Source organism: Tachysurus vachellii, chromosome 19 (assembly GCF_030014155.1).
Source record: "Tachysurus vachellii isolate PV-2020 chromosome 19, HZAU_Pvac_v1, whole genome shotgun sequence".
Taxonomy (NCBI): domain Eukaryota; kingdom Metazoa; phylum Chordata; class Actinopteri; order Siluriformes; family Bagridae; genus Tachysurus; species Tachysurus vachellii.
This window is the reverse complement of record NC_083478.1, coordinates 12,599,613-12,627,096: the sequence shown is the minus strand read 5'-3', so window position 1 is coordinate 12,627,096 and position 27,484 is coordinate 12,599,613. Positions and strand designations below refer to the sequence as shown.

General features: G+C 40.7%; 1 protein-coding gene across 5 annotated transcripts in view; it reads left to right on the top strand.

The window, feature by feature from the left end:
- The window catches only part of arhgap46b (Rho GTPase activating protein 46b), a 74,063-nt gene that overhangs the window by 30,529 nt on the left and 16,050 nt on the right, over positions 1-27,484 (top strand). For 2 of the 5 annotated variants that reach the window (XM_060894906.1, XM_060894905.1), the window contains exons 2-3: positions 3,986-4,405; positions 23,630-24,692. In XM_060894906.1, the coding sequence (XP_060750889.1) occupies positions 3,986-4,405; positions 23,630-24,692 (1,483 nt within the window). Of the gene's footprint in view, positions 1-3,985; positions 4,406-9,625; positions 9,767-10,173; positions 10,318-20,988; positions 21,204-23,629; positions 24,693-27,484 lie in introns of those variants that run through there. The other 3 variants (XM_060894909.1, XM_060894908.1, XM_060894907.1) reach the window with 3 other exon arrangements.

Sequence of the window (27,484 nt, the reverse complement as noted above, 5' to 3'; positions counted from 1 at the left end):
TCATTCAGCCAGCTAACATGCACAGGCTTTACACCTATTAGTCCAAGAGGAATCCATATTTTCAGTTCGTTAAAGGCACGATATGAATAAATACAAATAGAAACTGAATTATTTTCTAAAGAGAGACAGTGAAGGTGAATACGGAAACTTTTGGGGAAATATCGTGATTATTATTATCAGGAAACTTTATCCAAAAAAACATACATTATTACATTCAAGGTTTTGAACATTGTAATCATATGACCGTGTTATTAAAAAGAAAATGGTATGTGACTTGGGCAAGAAACGTCATATAAACAAATCCTTTTGTAGTAAGTCATCAGAATGTAAGTATAAATGAACACAGAAAGCACGGCTGACATACGTGCTGCAAAAGTTTTGACGTCTCTGTTGTAAAGACGTGACGCTTGGTGATGAATCACATCGGCAGAAATGACCGTTTCTCCTAGGTTAGGTCGCTCTGTAGCTCCTTACTGCTGGTGAGCTTTGAAAAGGAAATGACCAGCTTTCATGTCGAAGAGGGAATGAGCTTTGTAAAGATACTGTACCATCACTCACAGTGGTCAAGAGCTTTGCAGAGCTCTATCTAGTTGATACCGACAGGTGAGGCAGAGCCCCGGCATTCACATCAAGCTTTCAGCAAACGTTCACCTTCATGAAGTCCACATTCTCACTCATTACATGTTAAATTCTGTCAAAATGGAAGTGCTCGCTCTTCTATATGACAGCTTCACTTCCACAGAGTTTTTATTGCTATTGGAAACCCACTGCAGCAAAAGTCACGCAGCCTCCTGCTCAGACAGACTTTTTAATGCAAGGGTTGCCAGGGTCATGGTTTTTACACCAGTTAAAATATACTCTCTGGTTTTATAGCAGAATTACATCTTTGAAATGTAGAGTGAAAAAGAAAAGGCAGAGCATAAGAGCAGACAGTGTGTCTGTGATGTGCAGAATCGTTTGTGCAGTATATTGAATATATGAAGAGAGGGATGTGGGGATTAAGGAACGGATAGTTTCTGTTCCAGTATCAGAAATGCGTGTGAACTACAGCGATCTTGTTTCTCCACAAGGAGAGAAACGTGTCTCAGTTTGATAGGGATAAATGTTGCTGAAACCCGGATTAATGATATCCTACAACCTTTAGTATCAGATGCTGATTATTCTGTCTGCAATGACGTTGCTCTAAAAATTAGCATAAGTCAAGTGTGATAGCCTCTTAGTGTCATTTAATTTCAGATTGTGCTGTGATTCTGGTCGTCCTTCAGTCTAATTTATTACTCACAAGAGGATTTAAATCCGAAGCTATGAAGCTCTTTTCCTTTCCGTTAAACCAAAAGCACTTCCTCACTTTCAGGAGGCAGACAGGCTTCGACTCTGACAGAACAGCAGGGCAGCTGTGCTGTGTGGTCTCAGCATTTCTGACACCGTAGCCCGCTCCAAAAGAGAAAGCAGCTGCCATGATGTCTGTCTCATGAGGCAGTGCCTTGATAGAAACTCAGAAAAAAAAAACATACTGTATGCATACACATTTAAATATATCTAATATTAATCTTGATTAATTTTGTTTTCTATTAATCTTTATATTATTCTCCATATTTATATTATATATATATATATATTTTTTTATGTTTATGTCCTGTAAAGCCGCTTTGAGACTATGTCAATTGTAAAAAGCGCTATAGAAATAAACTTGAATTGAATATTGCCCTTTAGAGGCAGCACACAGATATGCTTGTGGCAAAAAGTCTGTGAATCTAATCATTACACGCCTGTTGTAGACGAAAGAGCAAATGTTCAGTGACTCTGCTGTTTGTTGTCAGAGATTTATATACACACACTGCTTTTGTTCCCGTACTGTCGTGTGCTGAGATACCCCAGAGCAAGTTGACGGTTTTCTATTGACCGCATTAAACACGTGCAAAGCTGATGTTTGATAGAGGAACTGACGGAGAGTGAACACAAGCAGAAAGATGGGGATCAGAATCCCTGAATGACCACAGCAGCTGTTTAATTCTCTGTGTGTGTGTGTGTGTGTGTGTGTATATGTGTGTGTGTTTCTCATTATTACTCCAAGAAAGACCTGAACAGGTGCTGGGTTTTGTTTCAAATTGGGGCTGAACATTTATTCATTTAACATACCTCATACGAACCAGTTTGACCTATCTAACTATCTATATATATATTTATTTATTTATTTATTTTTGTCTGTGTCTATCTTTGTCTCTTGATCTGCCGATGCCAGTTTTTGACTCCAAAGTTGGAAGGGGTGTGAGTTGTGTGTGTGTGTGTGTGAGAGAGAGAGAGAGAGAGAGAGAGAGAGAGAGCCTGTCGCTCTTCATGCTGTTGACCATCTGTATAAGAGGTACACAGGTGTGTTAATGTTAAGCTCCAGGTCCTCTCAGTGTGTCTCTCTTGTGCCTCTCAGTGAGATAATATTACAGGCACAGAACTCTGGGGCTTTATGCCAGCATGTCAATGTGCTGAGTGAGCACTTCCCCGGGCACCACGCCCAGCCTGCCCGCTTTAACTGCAGGACCTCTCCCAGCCACACACACACACACAGCGAGAGAGGGAGCAGATCCACAGCACCATCTGCATTACACTGTGGGAAAGCATTATCTTCTTGTTTTAACGTCATTACTGAAGACTGTCCCGTTATCAAACAGGTTACAGTTTATCAGCAGATAAAACAAGTGTTAATTGTAGTGTTTGTGTGTGAGAAATCGTCTGAGCTCAATCTGACAAACACTTAAATGGTTTTAAATGTAACTTAAATTTAAATGGTTTTTGTTCCAGTAACCTCCCCTGTATCAAGCCTTGAGCAGTCATCTTACTGGGTTAATCCTAAATAATAGCAGCATAAACGCTAGTGCTTAAACGTATGTAAAGGCTGTTTTTTTTTTTTTGTTTGTTTGTTTTGTTTTGTTTTGTTTTTCTGAGGTTCCCACAGTTCTGCCTTTAAATTTGACCACAATGAAATACTACTAACGGTAGTTACATTATGTGTCTACGTAATCGTTACTTCTCGATATGAAATATTACGATTGCTGAAATGAAAACAAAATGTGAACTATTTCAAATCTCATGGTATACTGTAATGAAATATGCCATCCAACGTGGTAGTGTAGTCACTGTTCCCCTTAAACAGTGCATTATGGGTATTATGCATTGTATTGCAGTCTAATATGTGCTATATTTATGTTGTAGCACAAACAATCAGTCATAACATCAAAACCACTGCAGTGAATAAGTCAGAAGGATCTAAATCTAAATCTGACGAGCATCAAATTGTGATTGGGTCTTGTGGTTAGTACCTACAGAATGTGGTGTAAGGAAGGACAACAAAACTAGAAATTAACTAAAGATGCACTTGAGGAGTGAAGGCTAAGCAGTCTGGTCTAAACCCACAGAAGAGCTACTGTAGCACAAATTGGTGAAAACTTAATGTTCATTATGGCTATGATAGAAATGTGTCAGAGCACTGAGTGCATCACACCTTACTGTATTTGGGGCTGTGTGTAGCTGTAGACCAGTCACAGTGTCCATGATGACCAAATACACCAAGATCCGACAATGAGCGTCTGAACTGGAGCATATTTGTGTATATTAGGCTTTGTAATTGTACTGCTATTGTACTTACTAGTCTGTGCTCTTCCCTGTGTGTGTGTGTATCGTGTTCTGTCACATGAGTAGTTTACTCTACCCTCGCCACATTTCCAGTGTACATACATGCTGTGCAAACGATGAATAAACTTGACTTGATACATGATAGGGTCTATCATTTCAACAAAACAAGTAACATCACATTATAAACGTGCTAGATGTTAACAAATAGAAAAGCTCTAAAAATAATGCACAAGAGACTGAAGATGGGATGGTTTTGTGCACACATGGTTTTGTGTAATGAGACTAGATTAGTTCTAATTAGACACTGTGTCATTGTGCCATTCTTCCTGACAAGTTTCTGATGTTTTTGCACACGCAGGTCTGACTGGGTGGAGATTTTGGAGCCACGCTCACGCGAGCGCATGTTCGTCAACCTGGTGACGGGCGAGTGCGGCTGGGAGGCGCCGGCCGGCGTGAGCGTTCGGCAGTCGGACGGTAACCAGTGGTGGGAGCTGTTTGACAACAACAACAACCGTTTCTACTACTACAACTCCACCAGCCAACAGACGGTGTGGCACCGGCCGCAGGGCTGCGACATTGTGCCACTGGCACAGCTCCAAGCCGTCAAGAAGAGCTCTGAGGCAGAGCTCAGGAGCCATGGAAAGAGCGGGGGGAACAACCTTGTGGCCGCAGTGCTAACACCCAACTCGAGCGCCTCTCAGGAGCTAGACAGTAGCAGGGAGACGCCATCGTTAAAGAGCAGAGGGGGCAGTTTGGAGAAGAGGAGTGAGGGCAACAGGTGAGTGTGTCAGGAAGAGTGTGTATGTGTGTGAGAGGTAGGTCTGTTTACACATCCTATCATCATCATAAGCTAAGGTGAATTGAGGGCAATGGAGTAATGAAAAGTTGAAACTGATATGTGTAGTTTAGCAAACAGGACATAAAACATTTGCAGTGTATATGAGATCTGTACACAAATATTTATACAGACATCCATGTAAGAAATGAACCATCGTTGCTCATTAACCATCGTGAAATCTTATCTATAGCAGCTAAATAAGCCCCTTATTTAGTTCCCTAATTCCTCCTGACATTATAAAAGTGCTTGTGAAAAGACTTTATAGACAGCTGACTTCCATCACTGCTAAATACATACAATCTGTGTTTCACAGCGTGACTGCAGTGAGTATGGTGGCAGCGTAAATCAGGGTTTTTCACTGCATGGTGAGCTGAGATCTGTCTGCCCCGACTGCTCCACAGTTACCCTTCAGCCGGCATCTGTCTGAACTCGTGATCCTCGTAGTTCTTATACTGCATTAGACAGCATGTCTGTGTACAATAAAACCTAACACACGTGATTATTCTGTCCTTATAAACACAGTTGGTGATTAGGCTGTAGTTCTTATTGTATCGCTGACAGACGGCTGCTTTCTTTCTTTTGACTGTTGATCAAGCAAAGAACACATCACACCACACTTATCACAGCGACCACTCATAGGCAGGCAAAACATTCACAAAATCCAACAACGGTCTCTTCAATGTGATGCTCTATTAACAAGAAAGTAAATAAATTGAGGTAAAAAAACGGCGCGATAATTGAGCCAGTTATATATTTTCAAGTAAAACAGCAGCTTAGCTGAAATTGTTAACTGTGTCCCAAATTATTATACACTATACACTTACACTAGGTATTCTGTAGGATGGTCGTATTGTCTCAAATGGAACACGGACGATTTTATACTAACCGAATATATGAATCGTTTCCCAGTCAGTCGTTCATGACATAAAAACACAGGTAATGTGACGCCGCTAGCTGTAGCTATAGAATACACTCACTCACTCACTCATTTTCTACCTCTTATCCGAACTACCTCGGGTCACGGGGAGCCTGTGCCTATCTCAGGCGTCATCGGGCATCAAGGCAGGATACACCCTGGACGGAGTGCCAACCCATCGATCGTGCTAACCACTATGCCACCGTGCCCCCATAGAATACAGTGATTTATTTTTTTAATAAATCTCACAGTGTGGGCAAATTTAAAAGACATCTGTAAGACGTATTGTCCACCAAAGTGTCGTCGGCCATCATCCAGCATTACTGCTTGGTAGCTCCACCCCTCATAAGTGCACGAAGATTCCAACATTGCACGCTTGCATATTTTCTTCCGATTAAGTGAATCTTCACACTACTCACACTATTCATTCTACAGCTTTGCACAGAACAGTGCAGATGTGAATTCCCAGTGTAGTGTGACACAGAAGCTCTTTATACAGTAGCTTAATGCTGTATGGAGGATGCGGCGTCTACAGAAGGAGATCTGTTAGGAGATCTTCTGCCATCTTCAACAGCCTTGATCATCTTCTTTGTGCTGGGACTGGAGAGTGATTGAAGAGTGGCTTTTGGAGTGTGCTCTCTCTCACGCAGCGATGATCACAATAAAATTTACTATGACCCAGGAAAGGATTTTACAGTTATTTAGCTTTAAAGACAAAAGAAATAGCAGCAGAAATTCCTTCATAAGCAGGCAGGAAAAAATAAGTTTAGCCAAAGGAGTTGTAGTGTGTTTAGGCTGGTAGTGCTCTTGGCCTTGAAGCAGAAGCGCAGTGTGAAACAGCTTTTATCATTTTATTTAGTTTGTGTCATACATTTTTGTGTCGTACGTTTTCAAATGCTGTAAAGAGCTTAAATGGATTCAGCCCAGATGTGTGAAAATGACAGTGTAACACAGACGAGGACAAAAGCTTAAATAGTCCTTCGCTTTGACCACCTTGTGATACACAAATGATGTTTGAAAGAGACACAAAGCTCAGATTCTTGCATACTTTAACTTTAGTTATCTGCAGGCTTTGTATGAGTTTGTGTAGTGCTTCAAAAAAGGAGGAAATTAAGAGACTGGAGGTTTGTGATCGACTCTGTAATCAAAGAAGAAAGAAAGAGAGAGACGTAGTAAGAAAGTAAGAATAGGCACACACACACACACACACACACAGAGTCTTACAATTTCAGTTTGTAGCTCTGCCTGTTTATGGCCTATAGGAGTGTGAAAAAGACTGTTTGTTTAGTCTGTGTGTGTGTGTGTGTGTGCTGTAAATAAAAGACAGGCTGTCAGAGAGAGAGAGAGAGAGCATCTGATCTGAGGTTAAAGGGAAAGCTCAGGATGGAACGAAGGAGTGATGGAACAGAAGGAGGTTTATATTGTGGTCGTGTCCATAAACTTCACCAGCAGGTTCAGTTACCTTACAGTTACAGAGGATTTTTTAGCACATTCTATATTTTGATTTCCCTGCTTTGTGATCATTTTATCACATAGCATGGGAATTCTCACCTGGTTGATTTATTTATTCTAACAACAGTAGTGACAGTTGTGTTGATTGCCATCCTAATCACTAATCACTATAGGAATTCGCTTGCTCTAATATGTTGTTATTTTGTTTCTATAGTAACAGCACATTCACTCGTACTGGAATGGTAGACGTTCTAAATAATCAAAGCCTTAAAAAGAAAATGAAATGAGTCATATTTGTAGAAGGAATCTCAGGGGTCAGTCGTAAATCAGTAGCCAAGAAATCCGGAGCCAAGACACCCGTTACACTTCCCATTGGTGATGAGTCAACAGCTGAAAACTGATAACAGGAACACACTTGTCTTGCAGATGTTCTACAACATCAACTGCTGCTCTAAACAATGAATAAGCAATAAATTGTCGTAACATAAAGCTGTCCCAAACATGGACCAGCAAATTAACGAAGCTTAAAGCTCCCTCAGCTTCCTACTCGAGATGTTCTTGACAACTTCAGACTCATCTGAGTTCAGCAAGTGACATCAACTCAGCATAGTAGCACCAGCTATAGATCAACATACAAACAAATTCACTTGTTAAATCTTTAACACTGACTATACAGAACGCTAATTGAGGAGGAGGATATCCATCACTCCTCACAGTTAGCTTGCCGGCTCGTTGCCAACAAAAGATGAGCATGTAGACGCCATGATTCTTTTCCAACGTTGTATCCCGAATGTCTGAAGGTCCCAAGGATAGGATTCCAAGCTGAATCTTCCCAATTCCGAAGCAAATCCAACGCAGCGTACGTAAATGAATCTGTTAAAAGTTGTAACAGTTGGTGTCACACTGTGCAGTTTTTTTCTTTAACAGCACACCACAGTGTGTTTTAATGCTTAATCGATTGCTGACCTTTGACGGTGCTCACCTGGGTACTTCTTTATTTATAAATCTGTAACATTTATTCAACTAATTGACCATCCAGTGTCAGTTGTGCGGGGATAAAACAGACCCAAATGCAGGATAGAGTAAAATAAACTGGATTTATTAACTAAAAAACACAAAACAGGGACACAGACAAAACAAGACGTAACACAAGGCAACAGACGACAAGGATTCCGTGCCGCCATAGGCAAAGCGGCACGGTTAAATACACAAGTCAATTAACACATGAGGAACAGGTGTGCAGAGGCGGGGAGGAAGAGACAAGGGCGGGGCAGACACTTAAACACAGAACATAAACAAACGCACCTGGCCAAAGTCCAGCCTGGATCCTGACATCCAGAGCAACTTAGAAATGAGGAAATACAAGTAAAGTGATAAATCAAGCAAAGGACAATTTAACCAGATTTTTAATTGACTGGTAGTAAAGTAGGCTGACAAGAAGCGTAAGAGTCCTATAAGTGCAAGGGCACAAGTAGGGCGTTAATTAAGTGTCCAGATTGAGTATGGAAGTTTCAGTCACTTCAAAAGGTCCTTGAAAAGTGACCTCATCCCTCACTGAGAGTCGCAGTCAGGTGTCACTTGTTAAGTCGTGGCTTGTTTCATACATATTATGCGTTATTTCTGTAAGAGAAAAAACATTGCAATTTTCACTCAAAGGATGTTTGTTATTCAGATTTTTCCCTTTGTAGGTCCAAGCTGAATAAAAGATTCTAGCTTTAATGTCATCAACATGGAACAACTTATTGTGCTCCTAACACTGGTTGAATTTAAGGCATTTGTAAAGTGTTCAGTAGAGCCATGTTCAAAGCATGTTCATTGTACATTGCTATACATTTTTATTTGTATTTTATTTGTTCAGTTTTTGTCTACTTGTCCCTTCTCTGGGAAGGGGGGAGGTTTGTTTTTAAAATGTGTTAATTGTTGTTGTGTCTTTTGCTTGTACAATACAACTTTAAATAAAGGTTACTTACTAAGTAACTAACTAAAGTTCCATATGTTTATCATGTAAAATCTTTGCATACTGTATCACGTCAACACAAAATGAAATCCCAATCATTAGTAAGAGTAAAGATGTTGTCTGACTGTTGCTCCAAACCTTTTGTTTTTTTTGTAATATATACAATATTTGTTTCAAAATTTTATCAAAAAATTTTCTTATTCATGTAACTGGCTCTAGCTTTTCTCTCATTCTCATGACTTCTCAAGAATTCTGCTATTACATCCAGTCCGTCCTGTCCGTCATTTTGCTCCGCCTCTTGCAATCTCTCAGTATTTTGTGGTCGTGGCTTTTGCAAGGAGTACTGAAAAGAGGGACTGTATTTTTTAAGACAGTTGGATCATTTGTTACCGAATACAGTTTTAAGTGTGAATAGCAGCCTTAAAGCCACTTCAGTCCTCATGCTTGTTGCCGAGAGACCTGCCAAGTGACTGAGAACCCAGGTCTCCATACTACTACTACTAACGAGAGCCATGTTAGGGCTTGAGCAGCTAATTATAAGTAAAGCACTGGGCTGAGAGGACAGCAGAAGTGCTTCAGTCCTGGCGTAAGGAATCAGCCTTAAATGGTCACACACTCACAGTTGTTAACAAAACACACACTGCACATAAACATAGAGTAGCATATTTTCTGTCGCTCGGACATTAGTGGTGGTTGCTGCTTGCACCATGCTCATTTGCCAAGTATGTCATTTTACTCAGATGCTGTGTGTACAAACACACACAAAGTGTACTTCACTCAGAGTTTTCCTGAAGTTATACAGTGCGTCTCTGGGACATAATTTGTGACATCAGGGAAAAACCTGGTTACACTTGATCCCGCAGAACCGTTAAATTCTACATTCTCAGAAGCTGCTGATTCATTTTCTCTGTAAATCCAGTCGCAGGCTTAGATCAATTCTGTTTTCTATAGTAACAGCTCCTTCCGAGGGCCTTGGGTATGTATGTGTTACGGCTGATATGGCGAAGTACTTTGTGAGATGTTTACTGAACATTTTTGGAAGTGTCAAAGACTAGCAACAGTTTAAAAAAAACTTTTTAAGTTTTCCGACACAAGCACGAGAAGCCGTACGGTTTCTGTGTAACTTCAGAAACGGCACTGTTTATTTTTAATGGGAGAGAACTTAAGGAAATAAATGCTGGTAATGGAAATACTCTGATATTGATGCTATTATAGTGTACACGATAACAGGTACTACCTTAAACGTACCATAAATTAATTTAGAAAAACTGGAACATCACTCTAGTTATCTAGTTACTGATTATTTTTATACACACCCCATCACATTTTATGATGAAGATGCAGAGCTTTAGGATGAGATTATTTTTAAGTGTGTGTGTGTGTGCATGTGGTGAAATAAGAGAATGTCCAGAGCGCACTGGCTGCAGAATGAGGCAGGGTGTGACACTTTTAGGCACGGCTCGTGTGCCACAGTGAATTTAAGGATTTCCATCTATGAATATCCTTTAACTACTACCTGCTGAAAGCGTAAGTAATCTTCAGTGTGTGCGTTTGTGTGTGTATCTGTGTGTGTCTGTGTGTGCGTGTTTGACTTCTTTTATCCAGAGTAAAGTGTTTTGTTCAGTGTCCATGTTTGGAAACTCTGTTCTCATACTGTTGTGTGATATAATGGATGTTTGATCAATATTAAAAAATATATATATTCCTATTTTTTAATGTTATTTCTGACTGGTGAATCTGTAACTACCGATGATTACCAAAAGTAGCTATACTTTTAGCAGCGATGACTTTTCTACATTCCTTTTTAACTCGGGTCATCTACATATTTCCGGCTGATCAAACATGGACCCCACAAAACCGTTTGTAGAAAGCAGAATTCCTTTTTACTTTCTTATTCCAGTGTTGGAAAGGTGAGAGTGCTTTGGATATATTAATAACTTTATTGTTTTATTTATATAACAGCTGTAGGTTTGAGTTTATATAGTGGTGTTTTTTATATGTTTATTGTCTGAATTGATCAGCTGCTCTTAGACATCCATCAGGTGAGTCTGGAATAAACCGGTTTTTCATTCTTTCCCCAGTCTACATCAGAATATTTGTTTACTTCGCTATTTGGTTTTGTCTTCATTTCTTAGTACCGAGTCCACTAGCTTTTGTCTTCTCTCTGTGGCCAGTCGTGGATGAAAATTGAAAAGTTTTTTTGAGCAGACAAAGTCCATCACAGTGACAAGTAAATATAACCAAATATGCAGCTGAGGGTCTGACGTTGCTTAGTGACAAGAAACTCGGTAACCTTTCCCTTGGTTTTGGAGCAGGTCCAGACCACCAGCCTACTGGTGGCATGAGGGGTATAGGGTTTTCACTCCACAATCAGAGACAAGCCTCTCACTGGGCCTCATGCCTGATGATAAGTTTGCATGTTGAGATAAAATGCATATGTTATCAGCTAATCGTTTATGTCGTACATAAGATGCTTTTAGACTACATGCATAACTGCAATGTGTTTACACAAAGAAATACAACATTATACTTGTGAAGCTTGGAGGAGATTGTGAGGGGCTTGTGGTTTCACAAGCCCCTCACAGATGGGTTAGAGGTTTCAAGTATATATGGGGAGTGGCTTGTTGCAGATGGGGAGGAGCTTGTAGCAGATGGGAAGTGGCTTGTAGCAGATGAGGAGGAGCTTGAAGCAGATGGGAAGTGGCTTGTTGCGGATGGGGAGGAGCTTGTAGCAGATGGGAAGTGGCTTGTAGCAGATGAGGAGGAGCTTGAAGCAGATGGGAAGTGGCTTGTTGCAGATGGGGAGTGGCTCGTTGCAGATGCGGCGGGGTTTGTAGCAGAATGGGAGGGGCTTGTTTCAGATGGGGAGTGGCTTGTTGCAGATGCAGTGGGGTTTGTAGCAGAATAGGAGGGGCTTGTACCTAATGGTGAGGAGATTTGATAGCTAAAGTATCTTTTGCCCCTTTATACTTACTTTTATACTTACTTTTTGAGAATTTCTTATTTGTCCTACACTTTAAAGCATCTTGAAAGCACATTAAAGGATCTATTTTTGCTCCTAGAGTATGACTTGAGGCACAGCTACAGACGATGTGGAAAGCAGAGTGTCTAATTTTAAAAGTGCAGACCCTTTCATTTCAGAGAGAGAAAGAGTGAGTGTGTGTTTGAGTTTGTACGTGTGTAAGCACTTGTTTGTAGATGTGGAGACTTTACTCCTTGTAGTTTTTGTGTGTGTGTGTGTGTGTGTGTGTGTGTGTGTGTGTTTGTGTGAACATTAACTGGCCTTCTGTCCTGGTCCTCCTTTCTCTATTTCTTTAATATACTGGCACTTATGTGTGCGAGTGTGTGTGTCTGTGTGTGTGTGTGTGTGTGTGTGTGTGTGTGTGTGTGTGTGTGTGTGTATCACTCACTTGTTTGCCAGAAAGGCACAACAGGCAGTCAGTACGGCACCAGACACATTCATTTTCTCATGAATCTGTGCCATTGTTTCATTGCTCTTTAATTCTCTGAAGCTCTTCTGAGTAACTGATGCAACTGTTCTCAACACTGTACAGATTTATTCTCTACTTTGCTGTATTGTTTAGTTTAGTGATATCCACATTTGCTTTAAAAGGAGAACAGTTAAGAGGCCATACAACACTGCAGTTTTGCTAATACTAAGCCTATAGCATAAGATTTCCATATAAAAATAAATTCACTTGTAACATTTTTTTTAACAGTGAAGTCTGACATCATTTTCTGTCCCAAAGAAAGTAATTCCTGTTTTTATTACATCACGGCATGTCACCAATTCAATCTCTGTTGTCATGTCTGTAAAGGGTGTAGAATACTGCAGCAAGGTTACTGACTAATACAAGAAAGAAGGATTATATTATCTCTGCTCTGGTTACTGATTCAGTGTAGAAGAAAGTATAAGGTGCTGTTGATTGTTTCTAAAACTCTACATGGACAAGCACCAGATTATATTTCTAAGATTATGGATTGCCAAGGTGCCCAGAGATCTCTTAGATCTAAGAACCAGCTGCTTCTTGATGTTCCTCAGTCATGCTTCGAGGGTAAAGGGGTCCCTCTGACCCTCGACCTCGGTCTTTCCTGTGTGGATACACAACCTTTAATTTATATCAGGACAGTGGATAAAGAGCAGCGTCATGTCAGTCAGATGTATCACTGTGAGAGGATAGAAGTCTACTGGAGGCCATCAGTGTATAAGGGGTTGTCAGATGTATACCACGTGGCAGCCTACGAGAGACTCTCCTTTAGTTTGCACAGGAGGATAGATATCTACTGCTCTAAGTGGAGAAACTTTCTCGAATTTTTGCAATTTGTAATTAATTAATAATTTGTGTGACAGTAATGACATACAGCAATAATGACATACTATTTTGTGGGAATTTTTAGATATAGCCCCTCCTCCTTTCTATTAAAAGAAACAAAAGTCTTTTTGCGTCTAATTACGTGTTACATAGATGCAGTGTTTTATGCATGTTTAATCTTCTGATATTCAATATTACATTTATTGTAATTGTAGAATACATTGGTACACACTGAGGTTTATTAAAAGGGGTTTATAAAGAAATTCGATTCTTTCCAGATTCAGCGACTCCTCGTACTCTGTGAGTGGATGCAGTAAAGAAGCGAGTAGATTTAAAGTGGAGTTAGATATTAATGTTATAATTTTTCAGACTTACATTAGTGAAGTCACGTTTTATTTTTGTTCTCAAAATTGTATAAGCGTTTTATAACTCGTTAAATTTTTTGTGGACACTTGGCTCATGAGAGCGGAATTAATTGAACTTGACTGTAAAAGATTTCAGGACAAAATGATTTTGAAGAAAATAGGAAAATATGGAGCTTTTTGATCGAGGAGCACACTGGCGCCATTGTTGAGGCCAGGCTGCGTCATTGCTGCCGGTTTTGTGGAATAATGGCATCGCATGTGGCATTATTGTAAAGCAGTCGTGCTAATAAAGCCTGATGCCAAATGAGGTGATGAGAGCACATACAGCCTGTAGAGTAGGTTATGCATATATCGACTCATTTTGATGATCTACAGCAGGCTGTGTGGGGTTTTTTTTTTCTTCCCCAAAGTATCTGCACTAGAAGGCTCTTGATACTGATATAGGCAGCTGTGTTTATGCCAGGGTGAATTCTTGCCATATTTTCCTGCGTTGCCCAGGCTTTGTTGGCACAGCCCCATCTACTGTCCCCTGTAACCTCTCTCAGACAGAGAGAAGTGGGCTTAGGAGGCTTGGATTTGTGGATAAGAAAAACCTGTGTGAGAATGCCAAATGGAAATGTTAGACCTTTGTACATTTAGAGCAACGTTCAGCCGTGTGTGTTCCAGTCTCGGTTTGATCGCCATCTTGTTTCTCTCATGTGACACTCATGGATGGAAATATGTAGTGATTGGGTTTATTTTATTTTTTTAATATTTGGAAGGGAATGTACCTAGAAATGTACCTCAAGCAGCACAAGGGTGTAGCGAGCATGATCTCTACCTCAAAGCTCCATCCTGATTCTGAGTCAGTGCAGAGATTTGAAAGCATTCACCCTGTCCACTTGGTTTCCTCTGGGTTTTATTTCATCACTCAAAAAAATAAATAATAATGCTGGTTGGTTGGTTGGCTAAGCTCAGGTTAAGGTGTTGGACCACTGATCGGATTGTAATGAATTTAAATCCTGGGGCCATCAAGCTGCTATTCCTGGGCCCTCAATCCTCAGCTGTATAAATGAGATAAATGTAAATGTATACGACACCCTGCAATCTATAAGTGAACAACTTATACAACTTCTTGCTTATTGACTCATAGTGCCACTGATTTTGAAAAATGACTCACGCAGCCTTTAATAGTACAACGGTCATCCTGGTACTACCTGTGAACTCTCTACACCTTTATTCTGTTTTACTTTCTGGCACAAATGTGTAAGAGACTCATTCCGTGGCTTGTCGATCAGTTTCACATTCTGAAAGGTTCAGCCTTTGGCACACAGACATGACGACCCAGTGGGTGTCTAGAGAAAACGTTCATGAACTCAGGTGTGATGGTGACTAAACTAGTTGTGAGAATGGCATGATGTACAATTAAGTCCAGTAACATAATGTGTAACTTCTGAAAACAAAAGTACTTTTAGCTGTCTCACTAGCATTTTACTCTGAAACAGAGCAGGGTGTGCATGAAAAAAGGGTGTGTCATGTAAAAGCTGTCATGTGGAGAGGGAAGCGCACTGTGGTCCCAAACCCAAGTCTTCCTGTAGGAGCTGGTGTGAGTTCATTTGCTCTGGAACTGTGATTCATGTGAATGCAAACACAGCTCGTACCCACGCACGTGTTTTAGCTGACGACATCATCATTAGTTTCCACAAAAACGTGTACCATGAGTAGCAGGGGGACGCTGTGGGACACAGAAGAGGTGAGATGCCTTACTGCGCATAACAGCAGCAAAATAATAATACAAACATTTATAGGCTGAGTCATGTTTTGTTTTCCATGCTGGTTTGTGATGATATGTGATGAACACAAACGTACCAGGGTTATGAAACTTACCAGCATGAAGGGGCGGCAGTTAAAATCACACTCAGATTTAGGCTTCAGTAGAAAACTCCAGATTGTCCAGTCTATTGTTGTCCAAGTTGATGTTTTCTGTCACAAGCTACTTTCAAATCTATCATTGCTAAGGCAGTTGGAATGCTCTTATCTGAACTGAAGTATCAACATTCTTTACTTAAATTTCTTCAATTTCCTGTGTTGTCTATCAAATACTTTACATCATTTAATACCTCCTCATTAAAGCAAAAATGATTCTTTATTATGACATGCACAGTGTGTGGAAGAATGTAACTTAATCTTATAATAGAGGAATGTGAAAATGTTGTGTTTAGCTTTAGTCGTGTTTTTTTTTTTCTTTTTTTGTTATGCAGCCTGATTTAAAATTCTCTTTATCAGCACATTAATGGTGGCAGGGTCTTGGATTCTGGCAGATGTGCATGTATAGATTGGATGTGACAGCCTGAAGAGCAGCTAAGTGGTCCAGGCTGAATGAGACCCTGGGAAATCAACCATATGCAGTGCTGCGTATTTAAGGCTCATGTTCCAGACATCAAGTCAATAAGGTCAGCTTAGGGGGTAAAGGGCAAAAGGTTTGACCCTGTGAATCAGCAAAAAAAGCAATATTCACACACACACACACACACACACACACACACACACACTACAATTCCTTGCATACGTATTCACCCCCTTGAACTTTTCCACATCTTCTAATGTTACAACCAGGAACTCAAATCGACTTCACTGGGATCTGAGATGTAATATGTCTAAGATTTACAGATATAAAAAGCAGCAGAAAGGTTCATTTAAAAAAGCAGGCATTTCTTGGTTGCATAAGAACTGCCGCTTTATTCCTAATCAACTGGGTCAATACTGTAGAATTAATTTTGGCTACAGTTACAGCTGTAGGACTGCTGGGATATGCCATTTGGCTCAGGTCAAAGGGGTGGAGGGGGGGAAAGAAATTCTATGCCCTTAGATAAAATAACTATGAATTTCACAACCTGTGTTTGTAACATTTTCTCTAGTCATTTCAGATCCTTTGCTTGATTTGACCATGATAAATCGCCTTAGGATGCTTCCTCCCTCTCTCTCTCTCTCTCTCTCTCTCTCTCTTTGTGTGTGTGTGAGTTTGATGGCTAAATAGGGTGTGTGTAACTAACATACACAAGCATGCAGTGCTCTCATGGCTGTTTTGGGTATGTTGAAAATGGCGTGTGTGGTCAGTGAGGATGGAACTGGAGCAAGCACTCACTCCCTATACATGTACATTCTATGTGTGTGTGTGTGTGTGTGTGTGTGTGTGTGTGTGTGTGTGTGTGTGTGTGACAACAAATAAATATCTATACCAGAAGATGGCAGTATCCATTATCAAAATAACTAGAAAACTAAGTAAAAAATAAATCACACTACTACTATACTGTATTAAAGGCCTACTTAGTGGCATGCAATTACTTCTCACTTGAGGTTCATAAAGCTTTACATTTCCTAATGGCAGAAGTCAGATATTCTCAGAGCCTTCTTGGATCTTGCTTTGAGGTCACAGTACAGTTGTATTTGTGGCACACTTCCTACTGACTGTTTTCTTTGAAATGCTTCACTAAGTGACTCAGCGTGGAGTGTGGAGTGAAGTCAGTGTCTCTGAGTGAAAGCAGCTTTCAACCCACAACTTCTGTACTCGACTCATTATAGCTATCTCGTCCTCTCCCATACATTCTCTGAGCTATGACTAAAGCGTAGGATTCATGGCCTGCACATTCCTTTTTTCCCCTCTTTTTCTTTCCTCCTGAATGGCACTGACTCTGGCAGGCTGCTGGATGTCTCACAATGCAGTATGGGATATGGCTCTTTGCATTGAGGGATTCAAAGGCATGTTTAATCTCTGGGACTCACTTGATGACATCAGTGTTTTGTAGGTCATCAGATTGTCTATAGATGGGGACTTTCAGGTGTAAAAGTGTAGTATGTCGTTATAAACATATTTTCTATGTTTATTTTCTGCTCGTCTACAAACTATTGTAGAAAGGACATTATATACATTATTATTTCCTGTCCAGCAACACCCAAATGAGGACGGGTTTCTTTCTGAGTCTGGTTCATCTAAGGATTCTTCCTCATATCATGTCAGGGAGTTTGTCCTTGCCAGCATTGCTCATTAGGGATAGATGTTAGAGGTAAATGTTAGAGAAAAATAGTCATTTAACTTTAATCCTGTTTGTATTCTAAATTGAATTGAATAACAAGTCTATTGAACAAAAGAGAGGTGTTGTATAAGATACTGTACATCTGTGGACATTCAAATGTGGCAGCACAGTGGCTTAGTGGACACTCAGAGGAAATTGCAGACTTGCATACATAGATAGAATAGAACAGATGCCTTTATTTTGTCACATATACATATGCTGTATGTGTATAGCACAGTGACATTTGTTTTCACATATCTTTGAAGGTGTGGGTCAGAGCACAGGGTCAGCCATGATACAGCACCACTGGAGCAAGGAGATCTAGGGGCCTCGCTCAAGGGCCCAACAATGGCAGCTTGGCAGTCAAGCTGCCACCAAAGTCTGAGAAGTGATAGCAATGAATCTACATGAACTTATAAACGCCCATGATTAGAGAGACCGAGAGAAACAGAGAGACAGAGAGAGAGAGAGAGAGCGAGAGAGAGAGATGGTATGATATCCTCCTGTTTGAAAATTTTGCTGTCTTGGACTGTACTTATTCTCAGTGTATTGAGTTTTTTCACCTTTCTTCCAAATGAAGCCATAGCTATATCTAACTTCCCCTTCTGTCACGTTTGTGCTTTTTTGACACCTGCAATTTTTTTTATTTTTTTGTTTCTGTTGTTTGTTTCATTGTATGTTTCTTCTCTTTTTAATGTCATAGCGCTCAGAGACCCTCAGAAACAATTCTGCAGCTCTTGTGCTAGGTGTGTATCTGTACAAAAGGTTATACACTTGCACTTCATACCACATACATAAGCCTTGCATACATCTTTTTTTTTTTTTTTTTATTTTATTTTTTTTTTTTATGAAGAGATGCAGGAGGATTTGAAAACATGCAGTTGCCCATCTTCACGTGTCTCAGAGGAAGCACTTGTTAACCTTTTACTCAGTTGCTAGTCGTTTGTATGGTGAGAGGTGAGAGCTGGGCGCTTGGCTGGCTGGCAGACAAGTGACAAAACATGCAATATGTTTGTCTTAAGGCTTTCAAAATTACATAGATACCTAAAATATTTACAAGTAGGCTATGTGTTTGTCATCAGTCCTTTTACATTTATTCCTTTTTCTAAATGCCCTTTTCTCTAGTCACTGTAGCAATGTTCTGTATATACACTATTTAACCATAACATTATAACCACTGAAAGGTGAAGTGAAAAACACTGATTATCTCAGTACAATGGTGGGATATATTAGACAGAACATGACCAGTCAGTTCTCAAAGTTGATGTGTTGGAAGCAGGAAAAATAGGCAAGCGTAAAGATCTGAGTGACGCTGAGAGGCACCAAATTGTGATCACCTCCAAAACAACATTTCCTCTGACACATACCACGTACTTTAACGTTGTTACAGACCAAGTACACACCTTCATGGTAAAGCTACGTACTAATGACAGTGGGTTCTTTCAGCAGGATCATGTTCCCTGCCACACTGCAAACATTGTTTAGGAAGAGTTCAAGGTGTTGACTTGGCCTCCAGATCTCAATTCAATCAAGTGTCTGTGGGATGCTCTAGACAAACAGATCTGATCAATGGAGGCTCCACATCACCACATATAGAACTTTAAGGATCAGCTGCTAATGTCTCTGTGCCAGACACCATAGCACATTTTCTTGCAGTCTAAGCCTCGACAGGTCCGAGCTGTTTTGGCAGCACAAGGCATGTGATTTTAACGTTAAGGCTGTGCGGTGTAAGTAAAAGGAATTATAATTATCTTTCAAACCCAAAGCTCTGACTATGTGAATATGGCTGGTTACCTCCACTGTTAATCTCCATTAATCTCTGATGCTGGGAGTCTTTACTTTGCCATGTCAGAATCAAATTCCTTCACACAACAGCTATCAGCTTGAAATATTTCTAAATTTAGAAGCGTTTGGTTCATTGTGTGTTATTATTAACCCATTAAATCATAAATATTTCCCTTGGCTCAAAAACTTTAAGAAGACTGTAAACGCAGTGATGCTCTTGTTGGTCCTAAAGTTGGTCAATCAGAGCTATGTGTGTGTGAGTGCGTGTGCGCCTCTTAGCATGAGTATTGTTTTCTCAGCAATAACTCCCCATCAGTCACAAACCATCTGATGACTGAGTCTCTCCAGTGTGACTGCTCTGCTGCTATTTCCTGTTTACGCCAGGGAAAAGCACCCTTTGAACTTTCCGGCAGGCAATCCCACTGGGCAGGACGATCAGTCCATATTTTCCTCAGAAACCCACTGATCCCCAGCCATGCAAACAACATGTTCGGCACACACCGCAGTCAGCAAAGCATATGGTCACGGTTGGTTGTTTCTGAGGCAGCCTTTCTCTTTTTCTGTGTGTGTGTGTGTGTGTGTGTGTGTGTGTGTGTGTGTGTGGAAGAGAGAGAGAGATAGATAGAGTAGTGTGGGGGTTTTTGTGGTGTGTGTGTGTTTGGGGGCTGGGGAAGTGTGGGGTGGGTGGTCAGCTAAGGTGCGATTCTTATCACCGAGGAATCCACAGTAGCTTTGTGTAAATTAGGAAGCGTCTCACACACACATACAGAGCACACTGAGATCTCGTCTGCAGTGGGACAGTGTGGGAAAATGGAGCGACAAAAGACACAGGAATTGAGGACATTTATGCAGTTTGTTCACTGAGGACTTTGCGTGTGTGTGTGAGAGAGAGAGAGAGAGAGAGAGAGAGAGAGAAACATCAGTATCCATTCCTAATTTCTCACATATTAAATGAGCTCACTTATCACATACTTTTCGCAAGAGAGAGTGAGAGAGAGAGAGAGAGATCATGTTTTGGAGTTTTCCCGTCTTCCAGCTTTTGTTTACAGATTGTATGGTCTGTATTTACTCGACACTATGAAAAGATTGTTGACGTTTGGAGCTGTGAGAGTTTAGGCACAAAGGGTGGGACTGACCACGATTTGGAGAGAAAAAGAGGGAGAGAGTGAGAGATAGAAAGAGAGAGAGAAAGAAAGCCTCCACATGCTATTGGGACAAAATGGGCATTGTATACAGGACACGGAGATACACTTCAAGAAAGAAAGCGAGTTTGAGAAGGAGAGGCATTTAGGCACAAAAAAAGAGGCTAAGTGATGGAGAAAGCTGTAAGAGTCTGTGTTTCGTGAAGTGTAATATAAAAGAGGATGAAAGATAACTGTTCGTGGTGAAGAGGAAGAAAGTTCCGGAGTGGTGGATTGGACGAAAGTCTCTTGAACAGCGAAGATGTTTCTCATGCAATAGAGACAGGAGAGGGGAAGCAACCAAGGTCAAGTGTGTGTGTGTGTGTGTGTGTGTGTGTGTGTGTGTGTGTGTGTGTGTGTGTGTGTGTGTGTGTGTGTGACAGTTTTAGTATTCACATTTGCCCTGTCGTAAAAAAAAAAAAAAAAAAAAAAAACGAGGAGGGCCTAAACTGGAGCCTATCCTCCCTCCCTTCCTCTTGCCTTCTCCTCCCTCCTTCTCTGTGTGTAATTGAAGAGTGGCTCAGTGAGAGTGTGAATTAACACTGCACTCTAAACAGTAGGAGCTTGGCCACTTATAAATAGCCAGACGAGGACCACTTCTGACATTGTGGGGTTTTTTCCTCTTGTTATTCTTTCCATCATTCCCCTCACACACAGCTGGGTTCAACAAGGCTTTTACACCAACACAGAGCACCCCTGGAGCTCTCGCCTCTGTGGGTAAGTGTGTATGTATGTGTGCGTGCACATGTGAATACTTCCACACAGCCGTCTCTGGAGCATGTGCGTACGTGCGATAACACTTTTCAGAAACGTAACACGTGATTGTAGATGTTAGACAGCGTTCCTATTCATTTCAGTATAATCAAGTAACTTGATCAGCTCTAAACTCTGTCACTGTATGATCATTGTATATCACCTGTTGCGTTGTTGGTGACGGTGTCCGGGAGGTTTCAGGTCAAATCATATGATTCACTACATAGGTCTTTCTAATAATATTTTATAAAGTTTTAAATAATGAAATCCCTGATTTATAGATTGTTTTGGGTCGTGTGTGTGTGTGTGTGTTTGTGTGTGTGGTGCTGCTCAGTATAAAGTGTAGGTGGGTGTAGATGGGTGTGTGGTTGAGACATGTTTATAAAAGAGTCATATGTGTGTGTGTTGGTGAGGGTGTTGTAGAATTGAGGGAAGGAAACCATTAGAACTGCTATAGGTGAGATTGTCATGCACACACCACATACACACACATATGCCCATTTAAAACATTAACTCACCACATGCATACACACATGCAGAGAACACTGAAACAGACCTCTGTTACATTCAACTCTACATCACACAGTACACAAGACCATGCAGGCAAAGCACACAAGCAAAACACATCTATACACACATACACTCACACACACCATAGTAATCTTACTTTGTATCGTTTTATTAGATGTAACTGCACTGTCACAGTGTGTGCCTGATATTAAGGTAAATGTGAGTGCTATACCAGTGTGTTTGCTCCACGTGTGTGTGCTGCGAAGTTTTCATGTTTTATATGGGTGTGTGAGGGTGTGTGTGTTGCGGTGTGGTGATAAAGCAGTATTATGTTTGAGGAACAATACTAAAAGAAAGCCTGTTTTTCTCCTTAAACCTCGGCTTTTTTCTGGACCATAGCCTTTCCTGTTGTGTAACGTGTGTGTGTATGTTAGTGATACAGAGGTGAGGATACACTGCAACTTCTGGAAGACGAGTCACATGAGTACATATCTGTGTATATATCTGACATATCTGAGAAACAAACACGGTAAAGCTTTATTACTATCAGAGCGGGAAACATCGCAGTCTATTGTGTTTACATGTCATGTTAACAAGTCACAAACGGGTTTACTTTCCGTGTTCACTTTTACCTGTCGCCATCCGAGCTTCCGATTCTTACAGCTACACTATGTGAAGGTATTTGAGGATGCAGCTGTTTCAACAGAAAAAAAAACGTTATGATATTTAATATGCACACTGATATGATCTATATATGTTAACAGTAGAATAAGTATTCCATATTTCCTTATCACTGTAGACATCATACCAGTCTGTAGTCACACCCGAGTAGTTTATTTATATTTTTCTATGTAACAGAGGCTACACTGGTGTGTGTCCTGGCAGCAGTGCGATAGATGGTGTGAGAGAGAGAGAGAGAGAGAGAGAGAGAGAGAGGGAGGAAGGGAGAGAGAGAGAGAGAGAGAGAGAGGAATGTGTTTTTAGACCCCACCAGGACTGGCATTTCAGCCAAGCATTCCTCTGTGTTAGATACGGACAAGTTTAAGGCAGATTTATTTAATAGCATGAGGCATTGTGTGATACAATATGTTTACTCATTTTTGAAGAGTTGTATAGTTAAATGTTTTTGGTGGGATTTGATCGACCAGATCAGTACATGGTTTTGACACATAATAGGGAACTGTAGAAAGATCTAAGGGATGTGGTAGCTCAGTGGTTAAGGTGTTGGACTACTGATCAGAACGCTCTGAGTTTGAATCCAAGGGCCTCCGAGCTGCCACTAATGGGCCACTGAGCAAGGCCCTTAACCCTTAATTGCTCTTCTGTATAAATGAGATAAAAGTTGCTCTGGATAAGAGTGTCTGCCAAATGTAAATCTAGACTTTGTGCTTTTAAAAAAGTCTATAAAATAGTTTCTGTGTGAAGGCCATTTTACTTCACTGTAATTCTATTTGTAAAGCTCTTTTGACACTAGTATTTTTTTTACCAGACTGCTTTACCGAAATCTGTATGTAGACTGAAATATTCCTAACCAGCAAACCACAATTGAGAGATTGTGAGAAGGAATAACTCTCTTATTTGTGGTAGAAACTTTAAGAGGAACCCATCCTCTCCTGGGTGAGAGCAGATAGTGACACTGCAGTTATAGTCATTAGTGTAGACAGGTGATGAAAGGTCAAATCAAACAGTACTGTGTGTATAGAGATGTTCAGTGTGAGCTCATGAACATGAGACATGATCTAACATTGTAAATTAGGTCAGTTGTGATTATTTATTGTCTGATAATAACTCTATACTTAATTATTACAAATATTATTAAAGTTTTTAACTGTGTGGAATACTGAGATTTTATGTTTTATGTCTTTTAATGTGTGTTTCAGAGAGCCAAATCCAAGATGGCAGCCTGCTCCAGGCTCCAAGGCGGCCATGTTGGTGAAAGTGAGCGGCAGTGGCCGGAACCAGCACATCACCCCTGCTAGCCCCCACCCCTTTACTCATTTGAGCCTGCCCACCAGCAACACCCCCTCTCCTATTCCCACATACCCCAACAGGACTGCCTCCTTCGGAAAGAAAGACCCCAAACAGTCCTTTCATCTTCTTAAGAAGGCCGACAGTGGCAGCTTCAGCATGGCAATGCCCAGCTCTGGTGCCCCCTCATCTACAAATGTTTGCCCTTCTTCCCCTCAGTATGCAGCCACGCCCCCTGTGCCAATCTACGATGAGCCTCCAACTTCAGATCCACCCATTTATGATGAACCACCAGCTGACATGGAGGTGGAAGGGGCTGATTACTTGACTCATGACCATTATAGACCAACCCACAGCATGCCACGATTGCCTCCACCCACTAAACTTCTCCAGTTCCCCCAAGCCAAGCACAAGCGCCATCCCTCGGCCGGGGAGTACAGTGCAGCTGGACGCGAATGCATCAAGCACATGGTGAATGTGGACCTCCAGACAGGAGAGAGCCCAAAAGAAGAGATTTCCCTGGAGAAGAAGCAGCCATGGCACAGCCGTCAGAGCAGCCTGGCATCTCAGGAGTACCCACCACCCTCCACTGTCACCTACCAGGACTCAGGCTACTCGACAGGGCCCTCTCCAAGTCTGCGCAGGAAAAATCGCAGAAGAGCTGTTCCAGGGCACGGGGCAGGAAGTGGCAGCGATCTCAGTGACAAGCTGATGGCTGAGATGAAGGTGGTTTTAATGAGCTCAGAAGGTTCACTGAAAAGCACAACGCTGCCTGGACAAATGTCCGGCTCAGGGGAGGATACAATAGCTAGCGAGCGTTCACTGTACAGCAGACATGGAGACGCGACTCTGACGCCAGTCGAGGGGTTAGCAGGTGGGCAGAAAAGGACATATGAAAAGGTGGACTCGTTGGAGAAGAGTGAAGCATCTCACACTAGCCTGTCTTCTCCAGAGCCACCTGCATCACCCTCACAGGTAAGATATTATTGTGTCCACATCCATGAACATGTTCTCTGTTTTATTTAATCTTCATACACAGTTTACACGGCACTCTATAAAAGATTAGATATCAGTGGGATATAATCAGAACAGGATTTGAGTGTATTAAGAAACGCCCAAAAAAATCCTGTTCATTGTCACTTATAAGTCTGTGGGAAGCTGGTGAAATTCCATCATTAAATAGTTGACACACAACAAATTAATGAGATTAGAATTTCTCTTCTAATCTCAGAGCAAAAAAAAAAAAAATCAAACATTTTTCCCTGGTAATCGCTCCAGGATTGGTGCATAGAGATTACATTGAAAAAGTTGGCATATTCCTGTTAATGTACTTACTTTCACTCCTTCTCTCTATCCTGCCTTTACATGTGGGTCAGTCTGAGTTATAGTGTTTCTTAGTTGCTTCTTTGGAATGGAAAAGCAAAACAACACTCTACATCCGGTCGCCGTGGAAACAATACAGTAGTGAGTGACGAAGAGCTTCCCGTCTCAGAGGGAGCGAGTGTTCCATTCCAGAACGCGTGTGTTCGTGTGTGTGTGTGCATGTGTGTGTGCGGTGTCTCCACAAGGATAGGAATATCTGACAGTTGTTGTGGATATTTGGCTGGTTCCCCATGAGGAAAATAGAAAAATTGCTTTTGTTTTAAAAAATAGATTATGGCAACCGAGGTTAAGGTTAATGTTATATTTAAGTGTACCATACAGTTTCCTAATAATCTTAATTAGTAACTATGTCGGTGCAAGGTCCTTACTAGTACAGGTAAAATTGTGTTTGTGTGTGTGTTAGGGGTTGTTTTTACTGTAAGAGTGAAATTGTATCTCTTTATTTCAGCACCATGTAAGACTTAAGAGAAATGGAGTGAGAGTGATGGAGAGGAATTGAAGAAAGCTATAAAACCAACATACAGAACAAACTGATGATGATAAGTTGTGTAGTAAAGATAGAATCAGCCAGGAAGATCTTATCACTCATGGAGGTAGAGAGAGTGATGAAGAGAGAGCGAATGAGAACTGGAGATTCCTGTTGATTAAGCAAATACATTTTTCCAATAACAGACCACATCGAGCATTTTGTGTCCTTTATACCACAGCGCTATTTTAGTTTTCATTAATTTATTAAGTGTTTAATTCCAAGTTATTTTATCTTGTTACTTACATTAATACAGCAGTAAGAAGTCATTCGCCAGCTTCTTTTCTCTCTCTTACAGTTAATAAGAGGAAATAAAACTGATCAAGTTACAGAGAAACTCCAAGAGTCTAACGTTACAGCTCCACCTCTGACTGTTACAAAGCGCTGACACAGGAGACTCCTTCTAAAACTGCTATATAAACATCTCTGAGAACTTTCCCATATCAACAGTTACACACTGTTTAAGTCTGCACATATAAGTGTCCACCTGTGGATTAGTTGTCACTATAGCAGCAAGATCATATCAGTACAAGCGCATTAAAATAAACCTTGCAGCCAGCACTATTATAGGAGCTATTGTTATAATAACCCAATTATTACGGATTAAACTCCCTTAAATAAACTTCCTCCCTCTCATTCTCGTTCTCGGTTACCTCTGCCATTGTAGGTGCCTTGGTCTGGTTCCAAAAGTATTTTTATTGCAAAAGTGAAAAGTGTAGAACAACATCCCCTGTAATAGTAGAAAAAGAACGAGTGCCACCTTCACCTACTGCACTGCTTTGTTTTGGTAGACAATAGGGGTTTAGTGCGTGTGTGTTTTAAATAAACGATAGATGAATTTGTAGTCATTAATAGGTCTTACATAAGCTTTTACGTGTGTTCGATACAGCTGAAGCTTTACTTTGGATATAAACGCTAAAAGTGACAAACAAAGTGTCACATGTGATCAGGTGTAAGAGAGTACAACGACTCTGGCCAACGTTTTTCTACTCTGTGGAAAAGCAGACAAATTGACAAACGAAGACCGAGCTAACAACACACTAGCGAACACGCATTAGAGCATTCGTGTAAACTGACCGCTGAGGTCGGAAACAAAACAAATACTTAAAATGAACAAGATAATTTACTGCTAATAGTCTGCAGTCAAAGATCAAAGATTTTGTAGAAATCAAATTAATATCTCAGCTATCAATGTATTGAGATAATAGTAATCATAATAATGTGTATCACTGTGTGGTACAATAAGCATTCCTCTTGACAATAAATCAGTTTTCTTGCATTTCAAGCATTTGAAGTTCCTTAACTCTGTCGTGCTTCTGGACATGCCCACATCTAGACTCTAAAAGGTCCCTGTCACTCCTGTCGCTGGAAATCGACAACTCTCATTGGAAATAAATGATCTTTGTCACTTCAAGTCACTTTATGTATGAGTGTAGCATAAGGTGAGTTCAATACCTGAATGACTCCGCCCATATTCATGAAGCCCCAACCCCAGGATCTACAGAGGCCCATTGAGTACAGTGTGTATAAAGTGACGACCAGGATTCACATTCAAACAATATGGAGAATAGTTGTGAACCTTTAGTTGTGAACCTTTGGATCATAATGTACTTCTGTATAGTGTTTTGTTGTTGATTTTTTTTGTTTTTGAAGATCGATTTCCTTGTAATGACACTACAGCAGTGGTTTTTGACACAACAGTTTTACTGATTATTTATTTGCTGTTGGAATCACACAGCTAAGATGACAATAGAAAGATGTTTATGTGCATAGAGTCTTTGTCGAGAAAGAATCGTCATTTGGTGTCAGCAGTCATAGGGAGCAAAACAGATGCCAGGATGGATTTTAGCCAAGATTT